We start from the raw sequence: 23,553 nt of genomic DNA on the forward strand, positions 1-23,553 counted from the left end.
TCTTATTATATGGTGATCTGCAGAATCACCAATAATACAAATATAGCAACACTCAGGAATGACCGTGACCTTAGTCACACTTTATTGCACTGTATGTAGTGATTGGTGCAAACAGTAATATTCTGATAGATCCTCAGTGGTAACCTCACCAGTGGCGATGGAGGTTACAGATAGAACCACAGCGGTAACCTCACCAGTGGCGAGGGCCCACTGGTGAGAGAGAGTAGTCGGACAGATCAAGTAGGCAACAGACGGGCAGACAAGGTACAGAATCGGCAGGCAGAATCAAAGTGGAGTTCAGGCAAAAGTCAGCAACAAGAGCAGATGGGCAAAGGTACAGATTCAGGAGACAGAGACAGAACGGTAATCAGGCTAGGTCGGCAACAGGATCAGATGTGCAAAGGTACAGAATCACAGAGAGAAAGAGTAGTCAGAACGAGCCAGAGTCAAACACAGAAATCAAACAGTAATAATGCACAATCCTAAGCTGTGTGAAATCCCCGGTTTCCTCCCGGATCAAAGCACACCGGATCTAACTAAGGTCTGAGCACTAACACTAAGTGATCGCAACAGCAGACGAGTTGCGAGTGACTCCTCAGCCCTTTTGTAGCTGAGGAGTCCCTGAGGCACGCCCCCGCCGCCCAGCCAATCGGCAGCTAGGCTGGAGTCAGCTGACCGGCGAGTCAGCTGACTCCCCGTCTATTAGCATAAAGGTCCTGCCGCTGGGCGCGCGCACGCGTAGCCCTTACCGGATGTGCGGCCGAAGGACCTGGCAACGAGAGTGCGGCGGGGACCAGCTGATATGCGGAGGCGGCGGACACGCCGCGTGTAATGCTGAATACACACCATGCGTTTCCGCGTCGAATGCGTCCGTCGATACTCATCGATTCGATTATTTCCTCGCATTTCTGAACGCATTTCGATGATTTTTAGGTCGATTGCCATGTAAAGTATGGCAAATCGACCTAACAATCCATCGAAACGTGAATCGGACATGTTGGAAATAATCAAATCGATGCGTTCGATCGACGGACGCAACGAACGCGGAAACGCATGGTGTGCATCCAGCATTACACATATACTGTTGAAGCTGTTTGCAGCTAGAGTTGCTGTGCAAACTATCTACATTTTAGATAAGATATATAAACAAGAAACAAGTTACTTGTTATAGTTTTTCATCTCAGATACACTTTAAGCACTTCTTAATCTGCAGCCGTTAGGAATGGATTTGCACTTTTCTTAACTGCAGTGCATTTCTTGAAATTCACACTAAACAGCCACTATTATGTAGGATTTAAGAAGTTTCTTATTATCATGCAGAACAGTTCCCCCTGCTGGTTTGAACTGTTTAAGAAGAAAAAACAGTTGGTAATGCTTTTATAAAGGGGAGGTGGGGAGGGGTTTCTCATTCTGCTTTGCAATTTCATGCAGTTAGGAGACACAGGGATAGATCTGCATCCACTTCAGAGAAAGTGAGGTCATGATGCGTATTAAAGGGAACCCTATGAAGAACAACAAACTATAGGGATACTGTTTAACCACTTTACTTCCCCGGGACGAGTATCTACGTCCCCACAAAACACCACTACACCTCTCAGGGACGTAGATACTCGTCCCTTGCCACCGCACACTCCTGCTTTCTCCCGCACGCTCCCGCATTCGTTCTCGCCACCGATCGGGAAGATCAGTGAATGGGAACAAAGTTCCCATTTAGTAATCTAAGTCTACGTGTCAATGGTTGCCGGCATTAATGAGATGCTTGCGGTCATTGTAACTACCGAAGTAACACGCCCACGTATTACTTCCTGTTCATGTACTGATAGTACGCTAATAGGAAATAAGGCACAAGAACATCTGGCCTCCTATTCTCTCCCGCTATTCCCTGGAAATCTGCATTCAATTGGCAATATTGTTCCCGCTCACCTTTGCCTTTCCTCAGTTATTTCTAGCTAGTTCTAGCTGGAGGTGTGGTTAGCTTACAAGGCCAACAAAGGATGATTTGCATATTCAACAGTGATGCATTGTGGGAGCAGTGACTTAGCTAAGAAGCTGTGGGCCCCGATGCAAGTTTTACATTGGGGCCCCCCAAGCACTCTATACATAACAATTGGTACAGCGCTAGTAACCCTGCCAATGGCAGCTAAAGTGTCAGAGTTGCAAGAAGGGGGTGGGGAGCAGTTTGTTAATGATTACCACTATTCCTAGTGTGAGTATATACGGGATGATGATGATATGTACGGTAATATGCAGAACATATGCAGAACATAGCAGCCGTATGGTATCGCATGGAAGCCATATGTTTCATTTTTCTATCTGCTGTATATTATGTCAGAGGTGTAGGTATGCCAGGCTGGCAGCAGGCTTCATGGAGTTCCTGTATGTACATGTAAATTAACTCTACCATTTTCTGCATTTGAATAGGTCAATTACGTTGAATAGGCAAATGAACTGTAACGAATGTGGAATTATCTCTGAGGTCAGCGCACAAGCTGTGCGCTGACACTGCCGAAATCCTCCACAAGCGTTTGAATAACAGAACCCAGCTATGGTGCTATGCACCTGTAGAGGGGAATTCCCACCGGCAGATGGAGCTGTGGAGTGCAGAGGAATAAACCCTCTGCACTGCCACAGATACCAGAAGGGAATTGTACGAGGGGAAGCAATACAGGGCAAGATAGCCCCTAGTGCGAGAGAGTGAGCACAGAGACAGAATGTATGTATGTCCACCAATCTAGTCGCCACCTGGCGACGGTGAACACACAACAGCGAAGACCAAGTGGGAAAGCAATCGCAAGAATGGCGATTGCTAATAGCGACACAAGACTGAGTAAAGACAGAGCATAGACATAGTAAGAAAGACACAGCAAACCATAATGATCAGAACGCCAAGGAAAATAACAAACACACTCGCTAAACGCGGTCGCCGCACGAGAGGCGCAACAGAGACAAAACACGTTACTGGTGCGGTCTCCGCACGAGAACAAACAACAGAGACAAAACGCGCCAACCCTGACTAACAAATGAACCCAGAAACACAAACAAACAAATAACAGAAACGCTTGCTAATCGGTTGCCTTACCTCAGGAAACAGCAAACGTTTACTCCGGACAAACAGACAACAGGAACAAGTCAGATAGGATCCACTGCTCTTCCGCAAGAGTGAGTGTGATCCGCACACAGGAACAGGACTGAAAAGATCCACTGCTCTTCCCAGGGCCGGCCCGTCACTTTTTGCCGCCTGAGGCAAATTTAGCAGAGCTGCAAACGCCGCCGCCGCGCCCCCCCCCCCCCCCCCGGGGGGGGGGGGGCGCCGAGCCGGAGGGGTAGCGGGCAGGTCGGGGGTATTGGGCCTAGCGGTGGGGAGGGGGGTCGGACCCCCCCCTCCCTCGCCTGGGTCCCCCGATCTGCGCTCCCCTCCAGCCTGTAATTAGTAAGCTGCTGCCAGATCGTAAGAGGCACGGGCGGGGAGGACTCACCTTTTCCGCGTTCCATCGTGCGCTCCATTGACGTCACTTCCTGCATCGCCGTCCACTTACAATACAGTGGGCGGCGATGCAGGAAGTGACGTCAGTGGAGCGCTCGCTGGAACGCGGAAAAGGTGAGTCCTCCCCGCCCGTGCCTCTTACGATCTGGCAGCAGCTTACTAATTACAGGCTGGAGGGGAGCGCAGATCGGGGGACCCAGGCGAGGGAGGGGGGGGTCCGACCCCCCTCCCCACCGCTAGGCCCAATACCCCCGACCTGCCCGCTACCCCTCCGGCTCGGCGGCCGGCCCCCCCGGGCGGGTGACGCCCTTTGAAGTTTGCCGCCTGAGGCAAATGTTTCACCCCGCCTCATGAGCGGGCCGGCCCTGGCTCTTCCGCAAGAGCGTGTGCGATCCGTACGACAAGACAGACAGAAGGAGTAACCAGCAGAAACCGTAGCTGAGGTTATACTCCAAGATTCAGACTAGAAAGATCCACCGCCTCTAACACTAGGGCGAATGCGATCTATGTACAGGACAGAACGATTCACTACCGCCAACCGCTGGCGACAGTGCAATCTCACAGACAAGACAAGACAGAATAGGCAGTACAAATTATAACACAAACCTGACTGCACTAAATAGGAATGCAAGGAGCACTCCCCAAGGATTAACTACACTAGAATAGCAATATTAGCAAACAATTAGCAGAGGGCTGAGACTCCAGGTGAGTTAGCAGGAACAAATCTTCATGACCAGCAGGGAATTCTGGGTGGAAATGGTATTTATACTGCAAGCCATCAAAGGAAGCAGCTAACCAATTTGCATGACAAGTGGATGCAAATTCCTCACCAGAACAGCAGCTCTGCAACTCGCAGACTGGAGACAGGTCTCTTTTCCAGGGACCTGCAGCACTCAGACCTAAAAAATGGTCAAAAAGCTGTCTGCCTGTGCAGACAGCAAAGCAGATCATTACATGAACCTAGACATTCAAGTAGGGACTGTCTACCTAGCCTCTAATTAGGAGATGGCTAATTATGCCCATAGCCAGTCACGTCCTTACCTTTTGATCTTCTGGGAAATACTGTCTCAGAGGTGTATTGTGCTTGGGAGCAATTGTCACCTGGACTGGCTGCAGTGTGCTTTGACGCAGCTCACACCAGCACAGGACTAGGAATTTACATATGACAGCTGTGATGATTTGCTCAGCTGCCTGTGCAGGCAGGCAGCTTTTTGACCATTGGTTAGGTTTGCATGCTGCAGGACTCTGGAAAGAAGAGCTTCTGTCAGTTTTGCAGCCTGTGCTTGCTGAGGAATTTGCATACGTTGTCATGCAAATTGCCTGGCCACATTCATTGGAGGCGTGTACTATAAGTACTATGTGTGTCCCACAATGCTTGGCTGGCCATAAGGATTTTGTCCTATGTAACACTCCCGGAGGAGTGTCAGCCTTACTCTCTGTTTGAAGATCAGCTTAGAGTAATTCCTGGAAAACTGCACTAGGCAGGTTTCCTTAGTGCAGTTAGGATTGCTTATCTGTTTGTTTGTTCTGTTGCCATTGTCCTGTCCCAACGGTGGTCGACAGGAAATGGTTCTGATCTCTGTTCTTGGAGTATAGCTGGTGCAGCGGTTGCTACCAGCTATCTCTTCTGATCTGTCTCCTTGGATCGCGCTAGCCACTTTCCGCTAGTGCTGTGGATCCTTCTGTTCTGCCTCTCTGGATCGCACTAGCATCCTGCGCTAGTGCTGTGGATCCTTCTGTTCTGCCTCTCTGGATCGCACTAGTCTCTTTTCGCTAGTGCTGTGGATCCTGTCTCTCGCTTGTTCCTGTTTTCGTGTGTCTGTCTTGTCTGCTACGAGCGCTTGCTGGAGGCTCGGTGAGGTAACCGTTGAGCAAGCGCTCGCGTCCTCTGTTTTACGTTTTGTTTGTCGTTGGTTAGTTAGGCGTGCTTGTCCCTGTTGTGCTTATCACGTGGGAACAGCGCACGAACGTGTGCACTGTTGCGAATGAGTGCGGGGTACGCGTTCAGCTAGCGTTTGTTATTTTCCTTGTCTTTCTCATTGTATGATTTGCTGTGCCTTTGCTATCCTCGTATTCTGTTCTGATCTGCCTTGTGTCGCTTCTGGCAATCGCCGTTCTTGCGGTTGCGTTTCTGTTTCGTATCTGCTGTTGTGTGTGCGCGGTCACGGGGTGGCGACTAGATTGGCGCACACACATACAACCTGTCCCTTTGCTCGTTCTCATTCGCAATCGCTTCTCTTGCGATTGCGTTCTGCGCTTTGTACAATTCCTGTCTGGCATTTGTGGAGGTACAGAGGATTGGTTCCTCTGCACTCCCCAGCGCCATCTGCCGACAGGAATTTCCCTCTACGGGTGCGTAGCACCTTTTGCTGGGTGCCTGCAATTATACGCTTGTGGAGAATTTCCGTAGTGTCGGCGCACACGTCTTGTGCGCTGATCACGGAGAGAATTCCACAATCGTTACAACAGCCAGGAAGCTTCACCCCACAATCTTTTGATGTATGGACTAGACTAAAGTTTTACCTGTGGAAATTGGGTTTATGGAAGTGTTCTGAAATCTCTGAAAAGATCAAACACTAACACAGGAATGCTTTGAAGTTGCACACGTTAAACAGGAAATTGGATTATTCCTGGAACTGGGACATTGGGAAAATTGCATTAGAGTGTGGCACTGAACATCCATTGCCCGGGGCAACACTTGGGACTATAAGAACCAGACTGGGACAGTCACAGATCATCTTCTCTTGAGGGTAGCACATCGCCAGAGCTGATCCCGATCGAATCGGTAAATCCGTGTCCCTCCACGGTTGGACATTTGCGCTGGTAAACGTTCACTTTACGTTTATTTCCCTTTTATTTTTGCAACTTGTTTTGTGTGTATCCTTGTAAACTTTTATTTTGTAACTTTTTTTACTTTTTTTTTGTAAATCTTTTGTATATATTATTTTCTGCATTGTTCCACTTTTTTTCCTGGAATATTAAATCGTTATTTAATAAGTTTGACTTCTGCTGTACTAAACTAACACTCATAGCCTACTAGAAGAGACTGAAGTTTTACCCGTGTATAAGTCCATGCCTGATTGTATGACTGAGCAACACTACCGTATAAGATTGTAATTGCATTGTGTGTATGGGGCACTTCTGCGCTCGACAGCAGAGTGGGAAGTCTCGGAGTGGCTAACAGTATCGTTCGGAACGACTGTCAGTGGTTTTGCTTCACTACAGTGTAAGATTGCAACTGTGTGTGTGTGTGGCGTTCTCGTATTCGGCCTAAAGCGCAAAGCTGAACCGAGTACGAAAACGCGGATTGCGTGCTGAGCACTCGACAGCAGAGTGGACGTGTCTAGCAACAGCTAGTGGTGGCAGTGAGAAGTGTTCTGAGGGGTCCCAGCCTTGTCTTTAGCTTGAATAAGGCTGCTCCCCGCTTGATCTGGTCAAACCCGCAGTCGGGAACCGTATACGCAGGCGTGCCACGGGCCGGTTCCTGAGCCACAGTATCTATAGAAGTGATTATAATGAGCACAGGACCAATAGAGAGCTAATACTGTGGTTGAGGGAGGGCCCTAGAGGGCCCTGATGCGGTCGCATCCTCTGCACCCCCTATTGCTACACCCCTGTGTGGGAGACATCATATGCTCACTCCAACCTGAATTATCACAAATACCTTCTGTTTTAAGAAGGCAAACTTCTGTTTTGCATAGTATTTTAGTAAGAGGACTTTTTGGTCCTTTGTAGTCCCCTTACACACTCCTGGGAGTTCTGGTTCACCATGAGCATGCTGGGTAATGTGTGACTCAGCTACAGTAAAAACTTGAATTGAGATTAGTTTAGGGCGCTTTGCAATACAAGCAAACATTTTTGTGAAATTTTGACTTGATAAACAAGCAAAAAAAAATGCATACCTGCGTCACGTCATCTCAACTGAGCTGATAGCTCTTCTCCCTTTGGCGCTGCAGGATTGTACGTAATCTGAGTGTAGAGACTGTACAGTCAGTCACATTTCCATGAAATCCTCAGAAGTAACTGTCATTGGATAAGTTCCTTGTTACAGCCACACAATAAACAGGTTGGGATTTGGGAAGAACCAAGAGTTGGCAATGATCCTGTTACAGTGAAAGTCTTGTTTACATTTATATTTTACACTATTTTACTATAACCGTTTTTGGATTGTTGGATGATTAAACTGAGTTTCCATTAATTCTTATGGGGGAATTGGCTTTGATATAAGAGTGCTTGGGATGACAAGCCTGTCTCTGGAACGAATTATGCTCACAAACCGAGGTTCCACTGTATCTGTAATACCTCATTAGATGGACATGTTGCTTTCTTGCTCTTCTTTTGCTTTGGAATGTCTTTTCTTGCTGCCTCTTGCACAGTATTATGACTCTCTGTCCACAGCTCCACAGGTATTATTATTATTATTTAGTATTTATATAGCGCCGACATATTACGCAGCGCTGTACAGTGTGTATATATACATATATATCTTGTCACTAACTGTCCCTCAAAGGAGCTCACAATCTAATCCCTACCATTGCCATATGTCTATATTATGTAGTGTAAGTACTGTAGTCTAGGGCCAATTTTTTTTTTTTTTTTTAGGGGGAGCCAATTAACTTATCTGTATGTTTTTGGAATGTGGGAGGAAACCGGAGTGCCCGGAGGAAACCCACGCAGACACAGAGAGAACATACAAACTCTTTGCAGATAGTGCCCTGCCTGGGATTCGAACCAGGGACCCAGCGCTGCAAGGCGAGAGCGCTAACCACTATGCCACCGTGCTGCCCATAGACAGGTATCCTGTCTACCAGATCGTATCACCTCCGTGGAATATTCATAAGAGGTATTATTTAGGACACACCTGTTTGGTCTGGTATCTTGGCTTCAGGGGCGTAACAATAGCCCCTGCAAGGGATGCAGCTGCACCCGGGCCCTTGGGGGGAGAAGCATGAGGGGGGCCCCTGGCTCTGGGGCCCTCCAAGGCCATTTTTAGGAGCAGGAGGGGGTGTAGTGCAGGAAGGGGGAGCAGCAGGCACAAACAGCAGCAGGGAGGGGGACACGACTCCCTCCTCCCTCACCTCGGGCTACCATCAGTGCTTCCTCCTCAAGCAACGACAGCTGTGGGGGGGGCCCCATCCAAAGTTTTGCATGGGGGCCCAGTGATTTCTAGTTACGCCCCTGCTTGGCTTACTTTCTTCAGTTTGAGTTTTGCGATAAGACGTTGATGTTCTGAGCCACAGTCGGCTGCAGATCTTGATTTTGCTGACTGTATAGAACCTTCTCCATCTCTGTCTGCAGATTTTATAGTCAGTTTGGTTTCGGCAGGGCAGTTTCTAGGCTAAATTTCACCCAGGGCGAGGGTGTAAATATTTCGCCCCCTCCCCCGTAGACTCGCGAACCCTACTCTTTAGGGAAGGTCACACAGGGGGGCTTTAGGATTAGGCACCACCAGGGGGGTGGTTAGGGTTAGGCACCACCAGGGGGGTGGTTAGGGTTAGGCACCACCAGGGGCGGTCTTAGGGTTAGGCACCACCAGGGGGTGGTTAGGGTTAGCACCACCAGGGGGGTCTTAGGGTTAGGCACCACCAGGGGGGTGGTTAGGGTTAGGCACCACCAGGGGCGGTCTTAGGGTTAGGCACCACCAGGGGGTGGTTAGGGTTAGGCACCACCAGGGGGGTGGTTAGGGTTAGGCACCACCAGGGGGGTGGTTAGGGTTAGGCACCACCAAGGGGGTCTTAGGGTTAGGCACCTCCAATGAGGTCTTAGGGTTAGGCACCAACCAGGGGGGTCTTAGGGTTAGGCACCTCCAATGAGGTCTTAGGGTTAGGCACCAACCAGGGGGGTGGTTAGGGTTATGCACCACCAGGGGGGTCTTAGGGTTAGGCACCACCAGGGGGGTGGTTAGGCTTAGGCACCACCAGGGGGGGTCTTAGGGTTAGGCATCGGTTGGGGGAGGGTTCTGTGCAAGAGTAGGGTTAGGTTTAGTAGTAGTAAAATATTGGTAATATTTTTCAGCTACGTGTAAGCCGTACACAGGATTACACCTAAAATATATGGCTTTGGAATACTTACAATTATGAAAAATCACTTTAGAAACAAGTGCTAATTTTAAGCCCCATTACTTTGTAAACCGATATTTAAGTACTCTTCTTTACCAAAAAATAATGATTTAGGCCCTTTTTTTCACAGTGCCTTTATTTCATACATGCATCATCAATGTATGTGCTATGGGTTCAGAGGGAGAATTACAGAAAGGGCAGAATGAGGGGAGGACAGCTCTGGGACAGAGGAGATGAGGAAAGGAGGATGATAAAGGTGAGAAGGAGACAAACAGCTATGTGGATGGATGGATTTATAATAGGGCACAATCATTAATAAAACAGCATATTTTTCTTATGAAATCTTTATAGTATGAGTGACCTGGGGTGTGTCAGGGGCGTGATTATGGTGTGACCGGGGGGGGTGATTAGGGGTTGTGTCAGGGGCGTGGCTTAAGCGTCTTTCTTTCTTATCTCAAAAAGTTGGAAGGTGTGATTAATTGTCGGTTTTCCCTTTCAGGAGGGGACACAGAACCTGCTATATACGCTGCTGTGGGTGAACCTGTGCAGCTCTCTATTCCCGACTGCGCAGTATCAGGAACAGATCTAATGGAATGGAGGGACCAGGATAAGCGACTCATCATCAAAGTTGGCAAAATGTCAGAAGCTGAAAAGGCCCCGGGCCAGAAAGTCTGTAATTGCAAACTCTATTCCAATGGATCTCTGCTGCTGAATAGTGTGGCGGAAGGGCGATCATCCTACTCTGTGGAGCTTCATAGTAGAGAAGGTGGGCATAGAAAGTGTGGAACACCGAGAAATATCACAGTACAAGGAGGATGTAAGTAACTGAGATCTGTAATCATAGCTCCTAACTGTCCCTTTTTCACAGTGACAGTCCCTCTTTGGGAATTCCATTCCCCTGTTCCTCTTTCCTCCTCATTTGTCCCTCTTTCAGGACTGTGTTCAGATCTATGTAATTATATGTATTTTTTACCAAAAAAAAACACACAAAAAAAGTTTTAAATTGACTCTAAACTTTTATTCTTATCCTTTAATATGCTTCTTTCTCTCAAATGTTATTATGGAAAAACACTACTGATGGTGGATAGCACCTGTGTGATTTGGATGAAAAAATATCTTTTGCTTTTAAATTCTTTGTGATATGCATGACTAGGGGTGTGGCTAGAGGTATGGCAGGGGCGTGTCTTACAGCGTCCCCCCTTTCTTAATTCAAAAAGTTGGGAGGTTTACTATATGTAACCTGCAAGTACCCGGCACACACTAGTACCCATAAGTAGGGATGGCCGAACTTCAAAATTTCATGTTTGCGAATTGTACCATGAAAATTTGAGAAGCAAACCGAACTGGCAAGCTCCATCGACTTTCATGGGCAGGCAAATGCCTAAAACACTTCAGGGCATCTCTGTAGCCACATTTAAAAAAAAAATGGCATACAAAGTGTACTAGAACCCAGGCAGTGGCATGGCGGAAGGGAATCAATGGCAAAATAGTCACCAAAGTCCCCAAAAAAAATTTTACGCAAAGTTTTTTGTTTTTTGTTATATGGTTATATTCAAGAAATTTCAATGGCCGCCAACTTTAGTGGTTAATAGCAAAGACCCATATAGGCTAGAAACACCAAATTTCCAGGGTGTTTTAAGGAGAAGAGGGGGAACAAGGAGAACAAATTCAAAAAGACCTTGTAGTTTTTGAGAAAATAGATTGTAAAGGTTTTTTATCAGAGTGTGGGAAATGACCAATGAATGTAGCAGTTATTAGTAGCATAGCCCAGTTTGCAGGATATGTTAAAGAGAACCAGATCCCGCAGCTCCAGAAACCCTGATCGCTCCCACGCCGCGGTCCTCAGCCTTCCCCGTTCGCCGCACCGGCTCCCGTGACTTCAGCTGACTGGCCAGTCGAGGCGTAGCTGAAGTGCGCTCCTTGCGTACCTCTCCAGCGGCTGCTGGAGAGATACACAAGGAGCGCACTTCACTTGCGTAGGCTGGCCACGCCCCCTGGAAGTCCGTGAGCCGGTGCGGCGAACGGGGAAGGCTGAAGACCGCGGCGTGGGAGCGATCAGGGTTTCTGGAGCTGCGGGAAGCCCCAGGTATGTATAACTAACTTTTAATTCTTTATATCTGGTTTCCTTTAACTATTTCACCCTATGGACGAGAGGTATTTTCACATTTCAGTGCTCCTCCATTTTATTCCCCAATAACTTTATCACTACTGATCACAACAAAATGATCTATACCTTGTTTTTTCCGCCAACAATCAGGCTTACTTTGGGTGGTACATTCTGCTAAAAATTATTTTATTCTAAATGCATTTGAATGGGAATAATAGGAAAAAAATGAAAAAAATGCATTATTTCTCAGTTTTCAGCCATTATAGTTTTAAAACAAAACATTCTACTGTGGATAAAACCCACACATTGTATTTGCCCGTTTGTCCCGGTTATTGCAACATTTAAATTATATCCCTAGTACAAAATATGGGGACAATATTGTATTTGGAAATAAAAGGTGCATTTCAGTTTTACATCCATCACTAATAATCACGTGCCCATAATCCTATCTAATAAAAACCGTGTCCCTGCGTACACCTGTCCCTGTGTAGCTGAGTCCGTGCTTTTTGTTACTGCGCATGTGCGCAGCATGGACAGCCATTGGGACAGGACGGGGCCAGGGAGCTGGGCGGGCATGGGTGTGATAGAGGGCGGACGGGTGGCACACGGCAGGTGCGGGCGCTTGCGCACTGACATGCTGCAGTGGCGGCGGAGAGTGACAGACCTAGAGCCCGTTTTTTAAACAGGCTTGCGTCTACTAGTTTAATAATAATATACCCTCTTGACATACATATTAAACATTTTTTAGTCCCTAATGTATGTAGGTGTAATTTTACTATATGGCCTCAAGATGTCCTCGCGTACTATTTCCTATTGGCATACAATAAGTACGCTTAATAGGAAGCAATGCGTAGCTGTGTTACTCGGAAGTGACTCAGGCATCTCATTGGTTCCGGCAATCACGGTGGCCTAGAGGGGAGAGGAATGTACAGGAACAAAGTCCCCATTCATTAATCTAACGATCGGTGGCGGGAGCGGTGGAAACTCAGCTATACTCTCAAGCTATACTTAGTACAGGAAAAAGAGCAATGACCTTATGGTCATAGTTGTGCCTTGACAAAAAGGACCCTGTGCGGCCCCAAAAAGATTGTCAGTTTTATGATGGATTGTGTGTATATGGTGATGGAGCAATATAAAGTGCCTGTTAGAGTGGTGTGCGGACCTCCTGTGGAGTTATGCGCTCTTCACATTTGCTGTCACGTTATTCTCTTTTGTGAACATCCCCCAATGACACTGAATGGGAGAACTCCGTAGAGGCGGGGCAGGGGGCAGAAGGTGGCGGGTGGCATGAGACCTCTATGCAGACTCAGATAAGTCGAGTCTGGCACACCTGGGCAAGAATTATAACGATAACAGTATAGTTTCAGGAAACTCATGGGTAGGTGGCGCCACCTAATGGTAACAGATTAGCAGAGTTTTCCCAGCAAGCACTGCAAGTGTATTTTATCAATCCAACTTTTTGGAAATACAAAGGGTGCAGTCCAGGGGTGGCCAGACAGTAGATTGGAGGGGGGGTCACATTACAGGTGGGGTATATGTATTGGCGGGTACAGTGGAGGGTGCAGTCCAGGGTTGGCCAGGCAGTAGATTGGAGGGGGGGGGTCACATTACAGGTGGGGTATATGTATTGGCGGGCACAATGGAGGGTGCAGTCCAGGGTTGGCCAGGCAGTAGATTGGGGGGTCGCATTACAGATGGGGTATATGTATTGGCGGGTACAGTGGAGGGTGCAGTCCAGGGTTGGCCAGGCAGTAGATTGGAGGGGTCACATTACAGATGGGGTACAGCGCTGGCGGGCACAGTGGGCTGAGGAAGGTGGTCATATTGGATTAGCAGAGACACAGGAGATCGGTATGGAACGTGTGCATTGTGCCTGACCTGTGTGTCATTCTAGAAATGTGTTTTTCTATTGCAGATCGCGTGGACGCACCATTCATCAACTTCACTTGTACCAACAAAAGGGCCGCAGAAGTGAATTGTTACATCAGCAGAGGGACAGATCCAGAATTATTGCTAATCCAGGGGGACAAGGAAATAGGGAAGACAAAAGAAAAGTCACTGACAAGCATACAGGTCAATGCTAAAGAGACGACAAACATCACCTGTTCTGCAAAAAACAACTGGGGGAGCAATCAGGCGAGTCTGGAGGTCGTCTGCGAGGAGATAAAGAAAGAAGGTATGTCACCCAGAAATATCACTAAAAGCCCAACAATGTTCTGCACAATGTGACCAGACCACTTACCTCCATCTGTCCAACCAATCAGCTTCATGGAGGCGTGACTGACGGCTGACATCTGATTGGCTGAAGGTCCTTTATTAGTCATAAAATTTCACAGCGCCAGGAATTATGTTGGTTCCAAACAGTGAAATCCACCTCCAGGGATACCTCTTTCACACCTGCATTCCTCCTGTGTGGCTCAATGCACAAAACATAGAAGCAGAAGAGATACTCCCTCAGTGGATAAAACAACTCTTTATTTCTCCATGCAAGGCACAAAAGATAAAAGGTAACACAATAACTCACATCAGGAGGGTCCCATGCCAGTATAGGACCCCCTCTGGAAGATTCGCTTCCCACTCTTGTGGTACTCAGAACTTTATTGGAAAGCGATCAGCAGTGTGCAGCCCGCTCTCGTCCCGACTAGTTTCGGCCTTTCGCCGTCATCAGGGGATACGAGAGCGAGCAGGCATGGGCACATATATATAAAAAATATTATTCTAATTACCTTCCTAGATGTGGCTCCTGTCACCTATCGGAGCGACGAGCGTTCTGAGAGGTACTTCCGCTTCGGCGGCCATACTGTATCCGGTTTGCGTCAATGGATCGCATATGCGTTCCACCCGCATAACTATAACTTCCACCCATATTTTACTTAGTGTTGGGCGAACACTGTTCGCCACTGTTCGGGTTCTGCAGAACATCACCCTGTTCGGGTGATGTTCGAGTTCGGCCGAACACCTGATGGTGCTCGGCCAAACCGTTCGGCCACATGGCCGAACTAAGAGCGCATGGCCGAACGTTCCCTGAACGTTCGGCTAGCGCTGTGATTGGCCGAACGGGTCACGTGGTTCGGACCCCGAACGCGCTCTGATTGGCCGAACGGGTCACGTGGTTCGGCCCGAACGCGCTCTGATTGGCCGAACGGTCACGTGGTTCGGGTAAATAAATACCCGAACCACGTCATATCTCCGCCATTTGTCTGTGGGTTTAGCTTTGGGTAGGCAGGCAGGGTAGTTCGCGCTCCAGCCACGCTAGCCAGGGTCCCCCCAGTCATTGTGTGTCGCTGCTGGGAACAGTAGTACACCGCTCGCTCAGCCACACTATATAGCATTGTGTGTACTGCCACTGTGTACCTCGCTCAGCCACGCTATATATAGCATTGTTTACTGCCACTGTGTGTACACGGCTCAGCCAGACTATATAGCATTGTGTGTACTGCCACTCTGTGTACACCGCTCAGCCAGACTATATAGCATTGTTTTCTGCCACTCTGTGTACACCGCTCAGCCAGACTATATAGCATTGTGTGTACTGCCACTGTGTGTACACCGCTCAGCCAGACTATATAGCATTGTGTGTACTGCCACTCTGTGTACACCGCTCAGCCAGACTATATAGCATTGTGTGTACTGCCACTCTGTGTACACCGCTCAGCCAGACTATATAGCATTGTGTACACCGCTCAGCCAGACTATATAGCATTGTTTACTGCCACTCTGTGTACACCGCTCAGCCAGACTATATAGCATTGTGTGTACTGCCACTCTGTGTACACCGCTCAGCCAGACTATATAGCATTGTGTGTACTGCCACTGTGTGTACACCGCTCAGCCGACTATATAGCATTGTGTGTACTGCCACTCTGTGTACACCGCTCAGCCAGACTATATAGCATTGTGTGTACTGCCACTCTGTGTACACCGCTCAGCCAGACTATATAGCATTGTTTACTGCCACTCTGTATACACCGCTCAGCCAGACTATATAGCATTGTGTACACCGCTCAGCCAGGCTATATAGCATTGTTTACTGCCACTCTGTGTACACCGCTCAGCCAGACTATATAGCATTGTGTGTACTGCCACTCTGTGTACACCGCTCAGCCAGACTATATAGCATTGTGTGTACTGCCACTCTGTGTACACCGCTCAGCCAGACTATATAGCATTATTTACTGCCACTCTGTGTACACCGCTCAGCCAGACTATATAGCATTGTGTGTACTGCCACTCTGTGTACACCGCTCAGCCAGACTATATAGCATTGTGTGTACTGCCACTCTGTGTACACCGCTCAGCCAGACTAGATAGCATTGTTTACTGCCACTCTGTGTACACCGCTCAGCCAGACTATATAGCATTGTTTACTGCCACTGTGTGTACACGGCTCAGCCAGACTATATAGCATTGTGTGTACTGCCACTCTGTGTACACGGCTCAGCCAGACTATATAGCATTGTGTGTACTGCCACTCTGTGTACACCGCTCAGCCAGACTATATAGCATTGTTTACTGCCACTCTGTATACACCGCTCAGCCAGACTATATAGCATTGTGTACACCGCTCAGCCAGACTATATAGCATTGTTTACTGCCACTCTGTGTACACCGCTCAGCCAGACTATATAGCATTGTGTGTACTGCCACTCTGTGTACACCGCTCAGCCAGACTATATAGCATTGTGTGTACTACCACTCTGTGTACACCGCTCAGCCAGACTATATAGCATTGTGTGTACTGCCACTGTGTGTACACCGCTCAGCCAGACTATATAGCATTGTGTGTACTGCCACTCTGTGTACACCGCTCAGCCAGACTATATAGCATTGTGTGTACTTCCACTCTGTGTACACCGCTCAGCCAGACTATATAGCATTGTGTGTACTGCCACTGTGTGTACACCGCTCAGCCAGACTATATAGCCCTGTGTGTACTGCCACTGTGTGTACACCGCTCAGCCAGACTATATAGCATTGTGTGTACTGCCACTGTGTGTACACGGCTCAGCCACACTATATAGCATTGTGTTTACTGCCACTCTGTGTCTGCTGGGAACAGTAGTACACCGCTCACCCGCCACTGTATAGCATTGTGCTCTGTGTCGCTGCTGGCAATAGTGGTACACCGCTCACCCACCACTGTATAGCATTTCTGTACTGCCACTGTACTGCTGCCAGTCAGCGTGTACTTTAAGGATAAGTGAAATGAGGAAGAAATCCGGTGAAAGAGGGAGGGGCAAGGGAAGAGGTGTTTCCCCTGACGGTTCACGTACAGGCCACAGGGGAGCACCCAAGAAAACCCACTCAATACCGCCCATGTTGTCCAGGACAACAACCCTCACAGATCCAAAAGAACAGGACCAGATAATTACTTGGATGACCTCTCAAGCGTCCAGCAGTGGGTTAAGCAGCACCAGCACATCACGCACGAGGTCCGAGTCCTCAGCCAGTTACAAGGAGACAGTGGGCACAAAGCTGACACAACCGGCAGCGACACCACGCACACAACTGCCAGATAACCAGTCCGATGAATTACCTCAGGACACAATGGGGTATTCGCAGGAGCTATTCCCAGGCCAACAAACTTCCACCTTTGAAAGGTCAATGGAGGAACAGCCAGAAATGTTGTGCCCGGATTCACAACCATTAACTGTGGGAAATGCACCGGGCACTGAAATACAACAAGGCGAGTCCGAGGACTTTGAAACCTAAATCCCAGAGCAAGTTGGGCAGGAGGGGTTGCAATTGCAGGAGGTCGGCCGAGAAGATCTGGAAGACAACGTTGGAGTGAGCTGCGCAGAGGTTGTTCTGGGGAGCTCTACTCCACGGCGGCGGCCCCCCACAATGACATATGACGAGTTTGAGGAGATGGAAGAGGAGGGTATGGACAATGTGGACAGAGACCCAGATTTTGTTTGTGAATGAGAACATCGCCGTCGTAGCAGCAGCACAGATGAGTCTGTTGAAGAACCCACTGCTGCACGAGTTCGCCTTGTGCCACAAGGTAGGCGGCGCGCAATTTCAGGCACCACAAGCGTGGAAGTTCAAGTGAGAGGCAAAAGAGGCGCAAACAGAAATCGCCAGCAAGGCAGGTGCTCCAAAGTCTGGGCTTTCTTTGAAGACTGCACTGAGGATGTTACCATGGCGATTTGCAAGGTGTGCAAGACCCGCCTGAGCAGGGGGGAAAGTATTAACAACCTCTCCACCACCAGCATGAGCCGCCACATGCTATCCAAACATCCCACTCTGTGGGCAAACTCGACAGGACAGGGTACCAGCAACACTGCCTCCCTTGGGCTCACCAGACTCACCACCAGACCCGCCTCAGCAGCAGCAGTAGCCCAGCCATTGCGTGGTTCACAACATTCACAAACATCAGACGACGCTGACACTGTCACTTTCCGGACTAGTGCTCTTGAGGTCTCCCAGTCTTCATCAAACACAACAACTAACAGCCCTTCAGTGTGCAGCCCTACGGTTCAGTTGTCTGTCTCGGAGATGTTTGAGCGCAAGAGGAAATTGCCAGCATATGACCCCCGGGCCGTGGCAGTAACAGCCAGCATAGCCAAGCTTCTGGCCTGCGAAATGCTGCCATATCGAGTGGTGGAGACAAACAGCTTCAAGTGCATGATGTCAGTGGCCATCCCACGTTACGTGGTTCCCAGCCGCTACCACTTTGCGCGCTCTGCAGTGCCTGAGTTGCATGAGCACGTGGTCAGCAAAATAACCCGAAGCTTGAAGAATGCCGTTGCCTGCAAGGTTCACCTCACCACTGACACCTGGACGAGTGCGTTCGGCCAGGGTCGATACATCTCCCTTACCGCGCACTGGGTGAACCTTGTGGAGCCTGGCAGCGATTCCTCACCTGCTACGGCGCGGGTGTTGCCCATGCCGCAAACAGCTGCACCGCCGTCCCTCCCACTGGATAACAACAGCAGCACCTACCTCTCTGACTCCTTCTCCTCCAACGCATCTCAAAGCTGTACCTCATCCGGAAACGCTAACCCAGCAGCAGTAGGATCGTGGAAGCAGTGCAGCACAGCTGTTGGCATGCGTCAGCAAGCGTTGCTGAAGCTGATCTGCCTTGGGGATAAGCAGCACACAGGGGAGGAAATTTGGAGGGGAATAAAGGAACAGACGGATTTGTGGCTGGCACCGCTGGACCTGAAACCGGGCATGGTTGTGTGTGATAATGGGAGTAATCTCATTCACGCTTTAAGGTTGGCTAAGCTGACACACATCCCTTGCCTGGCGCACGTGATGAACCTAGTAGTTCAGCGGTTCCTGAGGACATACCCAGGCGTGGCCGATCTTCTGTTGAAGGTGCGACGAGTGGCCAAACATTGCAGAAATTCCAGTACTGCTTCGGGGGCACTCGCCAAGATGCAGGAGCGCTTCAATCTCCCCCACCATCGCTTGCTGTGTGATGTCCCTACGCGCTGGAATTCTACGCTGCACATGCTAGCCCGCTTTTGCGAGCAGAAGAGTGCAGTGGTCCAGTACCAGGCATGGTCGGAATAGCCAATTTCCGATTCCGTGGTAATTCCGCATACCGCCACTACCGAAATTCCGCTACCGTTTCATTCCGAGGGAATTCCTGAGCCGTTCCGCGGAATTCCGAGATACACGGAATTCTTTTAGAAAATTTTAAAAAATCTCTTCCTCCTCCTCCTCCCCATCCTCTTATATCATCCAGTAGGGAATTGCAGATTTTCAAAACAGCTTATATACCATAGCTGGGATTTGAACCCAGTATGCAGTGTGTAGTAGCTAGTAGGTATCTGTCTTAACCTCTAGACCGTGAACCACACTACATGGTAAAGCTGTCCTAGCATAAACCATACTACCATTATGATCAATTCAATAGAATAAGTAGCATGATTAAGGATTGGTACTTTTTGAAAAGCATGCTTATATACCATAGCTGGGATTTGAACCCAGTATGCAGTGTCTAGTAGCTATCTGTCTTAACCTCTAGACCATGAACCACACTACATGGTAAAGCTATCCTAGCATAAACCATACTACCATTATGATCAATTCAATAGAAAAAGTAGCATGATTAAGGATTTGTACTTTTTGAAAAGCATGCTTATATACCATAGCATATCTATTGAATTGATCATAATGGTAGTATGGTACATGCTAGGCCAGCTTTAGCATGTAGAGGTGGGACAAGGTCCTTCAGCACCCAAGGCTGAGACAGCAAAGTGTGCCCCCCATCCCTCCCACCCCAGCCATCACACACTGATTGCTATTACACTAAGAGGTGCCCCAGGGCCCCCAACCCCCTCAACACCTTAATCGCTACTTATCTGGCTTGCAGTCGCTGCCATGTATCACCTTTTCTTATTTCTTTCTGCTTCAAACACAATTGGGAATGACAGCTGAATGAATTGTGCACCCCCTCCTACACTGCGCCGAGGCTGGAGCCTCTCCAGCCTCTGCCTCGGCCCGGCCCTGAGTGTGGTTGATGGTCTAGGGGGTAAGACAGATACCTACTACCATGTAGTGTGGTTCATGGTCTAGAGGGTAACACAGATACCTACTACACACTGTGTCCTGGGTTCAAATCCCAGCTATGGTATATAAGCATGCTTTTCAAAAAGTAACAATCCTTAATCATTCTACTTTTTCTATTGAATTGATCATAATGGTAGTATGGTTTATGCTAGGATAGCTTTACCATGTAGTGTGGTTCATGGTCTAGAGGTTAAGACAGATACCTACTAGCTACTACACACTGCATCCTGGGTTCAAATCCCAGCTATGGTATATAAGCTGTTTTGAAAATCTGCAATTCCCTACTGGATGATATGAGAGAGAGAGAGAGAGAGAGAGAGAGAGAGAGAGAGAGAGAGAGAGAGAGAGAGAGAGAGAGAGAGAGAGAGAGAGAGAGAGAGAGAGAGAGAGAGAGAGAGAGAGAGAGAGAGAGAGAGAGAGAGAGAGAGAGAGAGAGAGAGAGAGAGAGAGAGAGAGAGAGAGAGAGAGAGAGAGAGAGAGAGAGAGAGAGAGAGAGAGAGAGAGAGAGAGAGAGAGAGAGAGAGAGAGAATTTTGATGTGATTCCGGAAAATTCCGTCGGAATTATAAATTTCCGCGGAATTCCGTTTGAGAAATTCCGTTCCGACTAACAAAATCGGAATTATTAATTCTGACCGGAATCACGGAATTAATAATTCCGCGGAATTTTCCAACCATGGAGGCGCATCCGGACAGCTGCCAAGCTTCTGTGGATCCGATTGGGCCAACATGTTGGACCTCTGCCAAGTCCTCCAAAATTTTGAGCAATCCACGTTGCTTGTGAGCAGTGACAACTCTTCAGTCAGCATTACCATACCACTGCTGTGTTTACTGAAGAGGTCAATGTTGAAAATCAAGGAAACAGCTGTCATGATGCAACTGGGGGAATCTGAAGGAGAAAACGATCAGCGTGATGGTACCAACATCAGGCCATCCGCCTCAGGAAACGCTGGCCCCAGCAGCTATGACGAAGAAGAGGAGGAGGAACAGCTGGAGTTGGAGCAGGAATTTCCTGCCACCACTGACGAGGGCCAGAGCGGTGCACGTTGGACTTCCACAATTCAGCGCGAATGGTCAGCAGAAGCAGACCAGGAAGAAGGTGACGACTATGATGCATCACAACAACTATCACAACGCTCACAAGAGGATGATGAGGATTCTGGTAGGACTCTGGCACACATGGCTCAATTCATGCTAGACTGCATTGAACGCGACCCACGCATTGTGCGCATTCTGGACAACACCAATTACTGGGTTTATACCCTTCTGGATCCACGGTACAAACACAATGTTCCAAAACTGCTTGAAGAAAGAGCCAGACAGGTCAAAATGGAAGAATACCAGCAGGCCCTTGTGGAGACTTTAGAGAGGAGATTGACATCCTCCCCCTCCTCTAGCCAGTTGTACGCCGACAGACTGACTTCCGCAAACCCAGGACGACCAGGAGGGCAACAAACAACACAAGCCGCAGCTAGTGCCCAAAAGGGAATGGTATCGGCAGTGTCCTTGGAGTGGGAAAATTTTCTGACACCCATGCAGCAGCAGCCCACAGAACAGCAAGCGTGCAGATCCACCTCCAACACCGATCGCCTGGAGAAGATGGTCAAGGACTACATGTCAGATGGCGTAGCTGTGTCGAACAATCCATCTGCACCCTTCAACTATTGGGTATCGAAGCTAGACACCTGGCACGAACTGGCAATGTACGCAATAGAGGTGCTGGCTTGCCCGGCAGCCAGCGTTATGTCGGAACGCTGTTTCAGTGCTGCCGGAGGCATCGTCACAGATCGGCGTATCCGCCTCTCCACAGAAAATGCAGACCGTCTGACTCAAATTAAAATGAATCAATCCTGGATTGGAAACGACTACGCAACACTCCAGGACCCCAACCAAGTAACATGACCAATGAACATCTGGGATGGTTTAGCGTTTCCGGTCCCTGTTTATTGAACCTCTCATCTGTATTAAATTTATGACTGCATGGCGGCAAAAAGCATTGCTGCTATATCCGCACGCTTTTTGTCCTCATGCAAGGCCTGGGTTGTTGTGTCTCAAAAAGCATGGCCTTCTCCTCCAGCGCCTGCTCCTGTTCCATCACGTGTGCTGCTGCTGCTGCTGGGTTAGCGTTGCCGGTCCCTGTTTATGGAACCTCTCATCTGTATTACACTTATGACTGCATGGCGGCAAAAAGCATTGCTATATCCGCACGCTTTTTGTCCTCATGCAAGGCCTGGGTTGTCGTGTCTCAAAGCGTGGCCTTCTCCTCCTGCGCCTCCTCCTGTTCCATCACGTGTGCTGCTGCTGCTGGGTTAGCGTTACCGGTCCCTGTTTATTGAACCTCTCATCTGTATTACATTTATGACTGCATGGCGGTACAAAGCATGCTATCCGCACGCTTCTTGTCCTCATGCAAGGCCTGGGTTGTTGTGTCTCAAAAAGCGTGGCCTTCTCCTCCTGCGCCTCCTCCTGTTCCATCACGTGTGCTGCTGCTGCTGCTGCTGGGTTAGCGTTACCGGTCCCTGTTTATGGAACCTCTTCTCTTTATTACATTTATGACTGCATGGCGGTAAAAAGCATGCTATCCGCACGCTTCTTGTCCTCATGCAAGGCCTGGGTTGTTGTGTCTCAAAAAGCGTGGCCTTCTCCTCCTGCGCCTCCTCCTGTTCCATCACGTGTGCTGCTGCTGGGTTAGCGTTGCCGGTCCCTGTTTATTGAACCTCTCATCTGTATTACATTTATGACTGCATGGCGGTACAAAGCATTGCTATATCCGCACGCTTCTTGTCCTCATGCACGTGTGCCCCTGCTAAAACGCCGCTATCCCGCGGCTTAACGGGGGTCCCTTCACCCCAAACCCACCCCCCGCAAAAGTTGGTCGTAAAATGGTCGCTGGTAATCTTCTTCCTGGAGGCAGGGCTAACGGCTGCAGCCCTGCCTCCCAGCGCGTCTATCAGACGCGCATCGCCGCCTCTCCCCCGCCCCTCTCAGTGAAGGAAGACTGAGAGGGGCGGGGGAGAGGCGGAGATACGCGTCTGACAGACGCGCATGGGGCAGGGCTGCGGCAGTTAGCCCTGCCCCAACCAGGAAGCGCTCCCCCGCTGCACGGAGGGGGTTTGGGGGGACAGGGACCCCCGTTAAGCCGCGCTATAGCGGCGTTTTAGCAGGGGCACGCATGCCCCTGCTAGCTATGAGGTCTGAAGCGAGATCTATTCTCGCTTCAGACTCTCTTTAAGTCTAGATACTCTACTTGATTTCTACTGTATTTACACGTGAATTTTAAATTTTCATTATTATTATTAATGTGGTCTATAAACAGTAGCAATGACGCTTCATCACCCTCCCACATAAAAACCACGTCGTCGATGTACCTTTTCCAAATTCG

The 23,553-nt window shown here is 48.9% G+C and overlaps 1 protein-coding gene across 1 annotated transcript in view; it reads left to right on the top strand.

The window, feature by feature from the left end:
- Positions 1–23,553, top strand: part of LOC137545195 (T-cell surface antigen CD2-like) — a 75,811-nt gene that overhangs the window by 29,942 nt on the left and 22,316 nt on the right. The window contains exons 2-3 of the mRNA XM_068266318.1: positions 10,043–10,360; positions 13,566–13,826. Coding sequence (XP_068122419.1) covers positions 10,043–10,360; positions 13,566–13,826 — 579 coding nt within the window. The remainder of the gene's footprint in view (positions 1–10,042; positions 10,361–13,565; positions 13,827–23,553) is intronic.

Source organism: Hyperolius riggenbachi, chromosome 2, assembly GCF_040937935.1.
Source record: "Hyperolius riggenbachi isolate aHypRig1 chromosome 2, aHypRig1.pri, whole genome shotgun sequence".
Lineage (NCBI taxonomy): Eukaryota > Metazoa > Chordata > Amphibia > Anura > Hyperoliidae > Hyperolius > Hyperolius riggenbachi.